This window comes from Salvia hispanica, chromosome 3 (genome assembly GCF_023119035.1).
Source record: "Salvia hispanica cultivar TCC Black 2014 chromosome 3, UniMelb_Shisp_WGS_1.0, whole genome shotgun sequence".
Classification (NCBI taxonomy): Eukaryota; Viridiplantae; Streptophyta; class Magnoliopsida; order Lamiales; family Lamiaceae; genus Salvia; species Salvia hispanica.
Window position 1 is genome coordinate 20,512,582 of NC_062967.1, and position 5,176 is coordinate 20,517,757.

General features: G+C 40.8%; 1 protein-coding gene across 1 annotated transcript; it reads left to right on the forward strand.

The window, feature by feature from the left end:
* The first annotated feature begins 2,176 nt into the window (after nt 1-2,176).
* On the forward strand, nt 2,177-3,734 carry LOC125211036 (NAC domain-containing protein JA2L-like). The gene is made up of 3 exons (XM_048110714.1): nt 2,177-2,446; nt 2,695-2,963; nt 3,044-3,734. Exons 1-3 carry the CDS (start codon nt 2,266-2,268, stop codon nt 3,533-3,535), a joined length of 942 nt encoding a protein of 313 aa, XP_047966671.1. The 5' UTR covers nt 2,177-2,265; the 3' UTR covers nt 3,536-3,734.
* The last annotated feature ends 1,442 nt before the right edge of the window (nt 3,735-5,176 follow it).

Sequence of the window (5,176 nt, forward strand, 5' to 3'; positions counted from 1 at the left end):
TCCATTAGGACTGGATCCTAATTCCTAAGGTATAAAATTGGCACTCATTACAATATTTTTATTTTCTATTATTCTTAATTACTAAGATATCATAGACTTAGTTACTTTGCTATGAATTCTCTTTTCATCTGGTTAAAAGCAAAATATCGTTTCGTCTAGATTGATTAGTTAGCGCATGCAGTACAGTAGTTTAAGGATTATATTCTTAAAAACAATATATATCGGTACTGATTGATAATTATGACTTATTATTAAAATAATTATTTATTTAAGATTAAAATTTTAAGATTTAATCATGAAATTTATTCTTTAAAATTGAGCTCATCTCGTAGTAAAAGTATGAAAATAAGTGCATATAATATGTTGCGTAATACTCTCTCTGTTCCATGATAAGAGTCACAATGTTATTTTAGTTCCCCCGCAATAAGAACTATATTTTGTGAAAAGATGACATTTTAAATGTAACAAAGACAATACTTAAATTTCTCTCATTTATATTTAAAACAAAATTGCATAAAAATCTCATGTCTCAATAAAAAATAAATCTAGTGTCTAAAATGAAAAGGCTCATGCTCCACGTAGAATAAGAGCATCTCCAATGCTAAATAGGCCAGCAATAGGCTAGCCATTCTCTTTCCCTGCCATGTCAGCAGCACTAAAAATCTACCTGTCACATCAGATTTAGGCCAGCCATAGGCCAGCCGCAATAAAAATAATTCAAAATATACTACATTTACGGAATTAAAATTACGATTAAATTACGGAATTAAATTTACGACACATATACGGGAAAATTAATCCATTCCATTCAAAAAAAAAAAAGTACAAAGATTTAAAAAAAAAAAAAGTACATAATTTTTTTTTAAAAAAAAAGGCCTTCCACACACGAGCCCCGCCACTCTCTACTCCTCATCGCCGTCGCCGCCGTCCTCGCCGCCGCAGCCGCCGCCGCCGCCATCCGTGGTATCTGAGCCCACGTCGGAACCCCCTAGCCGTGCCCTCGCGACATCCAAATCAACCCGCATGCTCTCGAGCATCGAGTGAAGAAACATCTTCTCCGTGGGGTCAGTGGCGGTCCTCCAATCTTGGAAGACCTTGAACATCTGAGCCCGCGTTTGGTTATGCGAATGGAGAGTGTACTCGAGTGGGGCGGGTGGGAGGGCGGAGGACTGGACCTCGCGGGGCGATAGGGGGGATCCGCCCTCGCAGCCCGTTGCGCTCGCTTCCCGTCCAACCGGGCGGGGGCGACCAGCCTAATGAAGGGGGGATGGAAACTCCTCGCATCCTGGGGGAGGTCGTGGGATCCGCCGCCGCGCCGTTGTAGTCGCCGGTATAGTTCAGTCTCTCGCTTCTTCGGCCACCCAATAGTCGCACTCCGCACGGAACTTCTCGGAGTCCTTCGCCAACAAAAAAGCACTCCCAGAAGTGGAACTCCTTGTACGTCCCCGCCAAGGGGAACCGACTCTCGGCCATCCTCCGGCGTCCTCCTCATTCTGCCCACTAGCTGAGCCGACAGAGGGCGTTGGCGCACAACGCCGAAAACGGCCGACCGCGGCCCTGATGCGCTCCCACCCCTTCCGGACCTCCTCCCCGCCGAAGTCCTTCCCCGTGCGGGCAATGCCTCCCCTATAGGCAGCTCTAATCTTCGCCCACATGTTGACGACCCGCTGGTTGTTCGCAACCGGCGGATCGTCGCACACCTCCAACCACCCCCTGGCCACCCCAACGTACTCATCCTCCGTCCACTTCCTCCGGGCGGGGGTGTCGTCAACAACGGGCTGCGACGACTCGACGACCGCCTTGGCCGAGATGCTCTAAGATAAAGGAGTACTATTTCTTACATTTACCTATCATTTTTATCCGGATTGATGCATTTCCATTAGTACGTGATTACACTTGAATTTTTGTAATTGTTAACAAATATTCATAAATATTTGGAAAATTAATACTATTGCCACAAAAAATGAATGACGGCGTGGTTAGTGATTTAAGTCCACGCACCTGGACTAGTAAAACGCTTCCACCGAATTCCATAAGATAAGGTCGGCAAGCCAAACGCTCCCTACGTGTCATGCTTTAAACGGTGCTCGTCTGGGACCCACCTGACACAGACCATCCGTACTTACCCGCTTATATATACACCCCCGCCGCCTCTCATTTCCAGAGGAAAAAAGAAGAAAATTCACTATTTTTCCAAATCAAAAAAATCAATAAATCTTACTACTATTTCCGATTTCGTTAATTAAACACTCAATCGGCGGCATCATGGGCGTCAGAGAATGCGACCCGCGCTCGCAACTCAGTCTACCGCCGGGATTCCGGTTTTTCCCGACCGACGAGGAGCTTCTCGTGCAGTATCTCTGCCGGAAAGTTGCCGGCCACCACTTCCCACTTCAGATCATCGGAGATGTCGATTTGTACAAGTTCGATCCCTGGGATCTTCCAAGTATGTATATTCCATTTATGAATATTTGTGCCTAAAATCACGAGCTTAAATGGTTGCTAAATTTTTACCACTTATCATAAAATTCGGCTCACTTTTTAAGCTTGTGAAATTGTATAACATGTTAAATTCAAAGTATGTGCGAAAAAATAAATTTTTAAAAAGTTTAGTTATATCAAGTGCGAATATCCCTAACGAAGTGTTCAATTTTGTTTGACCTTATCTAAACGACGTCGGATATTTGATTTCAGATAAAGCTTTGTTTGGGGAGAAAGAGTGGTATTTCTTCAGCCCAAGAGATAGAAAATATCCCAACGGCTCGCGCCCGAACCGGGTGGCCGGTTCGGGCTACTGGAAAGCCACCGGCACCGATAAAATCATCACAACGGAAGGAAGGAAAGTCGGGATCAAAAAAGCACTAGTTTTTTACATCGGAAAAGCTCCCAAAGGAACCAAGACTAATTGGATTATGCATGAATACAGGCTCTCCGAATCCACGAGGAAAAGCGGCAGCTCCAAGGTTACAACAATTTCAGAAACTACTTTGGTTTAATAGATAATTCATTTTATTCCAAGTCTAAATCATTTTTTCTTTCTCAGCTCGATGATTGGGTTTTGTGTCGGATATACAAGAAAAATTCGAGCGGGCAGTACCGGAACACCGCCAACGCTGGTGGCGTCCCGAGCAAGGAATACAGCCACGATTCGTCGTCATCGTGCTCATCGCAATACGACGACGTTCTGGATTCTCTCCCCGAGCTCGACGACCGTTACTTCTCAATGGATTCTATGAAAAATTCTCAACTACATGATGATCAGAAGCTCAATCTTCAGCGATTGAGCTCCGAAAATTTCAATTGGGTCACCCTAGCTGGGCTAGGCCCGCTCTGGCCCGAACTAATTCAAGCCCAACAAGCAAATGCAGCTCCCGCAAGACAAAATGACACGATTGCCCCTGATAATTTTACCCACACTAGCTCGGGCTTACTACCGCAGCAAATTATCGGGGCGAATCAGGGGGCGCCCGGGTCGGTTGACCCGTTCAGCGTGCGGTACCCGAATCAGTCGGGCGGGTTCGGGTTTAGGCAATGAAACAGTGTTATTTGTGATGTAAATTTTCAGTAGTGACGGCTTAATCCGGTACTACTTTTGGGTTAGACAAGATTTAAGGAGAGATTTTAAGGAAACACCATTATTGTTGATTTTTCTTTTTCCCTTTTTTTTAGGGCGTTTGTATTCATAACAAGAAAAACAATAAAATTTGAAATGAAAAGCAGTGTTGCTTCTTGGAGATGTAATTAACTTAAGCTAATTAAGAATTACAAATGTTTTTTTTTTAAATAAAGAAAAAGGAATACTAGATTTTCATATTTCATCTTTAACTGGGGATCAACATTGGTTTTTGTTTAATTATAATAAATTTATCTCGATAGTGTTATGATTCATTTTTACTAATAATATTAATAAATTTGTGAATTTTAGTAAGGAAACTCTTCACATCGTTGAATGTTCTGCTAAAATGTATTATTGTGTGATGATTGGTCAATGGTATATTTAAAGAGTTTGATTATGGTAAATTAAAGATAAGGAACAAGTAAATTAGGTTCAAAGCATCATTATAGATTCGTTTGTAGTAGACGTGGTGACCACCTAACTGGATAGTGCATAAAAATCATTTCTGTTTTAACGGCACCATTACCAATTTAAATATCTTATACGTATGAGACTATTTATAATCTCTAAACTCAATGAATTTAATTTGAATTTAATTTTAAATCATTGAATTCTAATGAATAAAATAGGCACCCAATACAGACCTCAATTCCGCTCCCTGAAATCTATACAATATATAAAAGGGGAGTTTTAGAGATATTTAGGAATTTTTTTAAAAAATTGATATTTTTATTTAAATTAGTGGGGAGTTATATGAAGTCAGTGAGTTATTTAAAGCTCTGCACTTTCTTGACATGCAATTTCGGCCTTTTTTCAATTCTCTTGCATATGCTCATCTTTGATAGAGTGAAATAAATAGTTGAAACTTGTGAGGTCAATGATGCCATATTTTTTAATGTTCATTAATCTGATTCTGACGTCAGGTTGTAGACATTAAAAAATCATCAGCAACAAGGATCGTTTTGAGACCTTTTGTACCGTCATTCCCATGTTTTTCAAGTATTGCCGTTTCCCTGATGGAGAAGGTAAGTAAACCTGAATCTCGCCATTCTCAAGTTTCAATTTTTTTTTCAATACAGACAGACTTTCTGTTCTCAACTTCTGTAGAATAATTTGAACTCACTTGACACACTCAATGCAAGATTGCAGCCAATGGTAGAATTTGGACTTCGAATTATGGGATGTGATATTATGTCAGTACCCGGTGTACCCGGAGATGGACAACTAGCAGTTATTATTGCAGTTAATAGTGGTGTAATTATTATATTTATTTCCTTAGTAGTATTCTTTTTTTAATATTGAAACGTTGGGTAGAAGGGTAGAAGGGTAGAAGAAAAGCTCTAAAATTGAAAAGAAGTTGAAGAGTAAGAAGAATACCAAAAATCAATTCAAATTTATGCAAATTCGGAGATATCAATCACTGATTGATGGGAGACCGTTTGAAGGAGATTTGAGTGAGCAACATAGATGTCAGTATGAAGAAGCATTGATAGAATGAAGGTCGAAGGCCAGGTTGAGAATGGAACTCCATCAACTTCGCCTCCTTATTGGGATAGTGAT

Excerpts from the sequence above, each read along its gene's own strand:
- LOC125211036 (XM_048110714.1), top strand. The coding sequence starts at position 2,266 with ATGGGCGTCAGAGAATGCGACCCGCGCTCGCAACTCAGTCTACCGCCG. Across the intron at positions 2,447-2,694 it reads CGATCCCTGGGATCTTCCAA|ATAAAGCTTTGTTTGGGGAG; the intron begins GTATGTATATTC and ends ATTTGATTTCAG. Across the intron at positions 2,964-3,043 it reads GGAAAAGCGGCAGCTCCAAG|CTCGATGATTGGGTTTTGTG; the intron begins GTTACAACAATT and ends TTTCTTTCTCAG.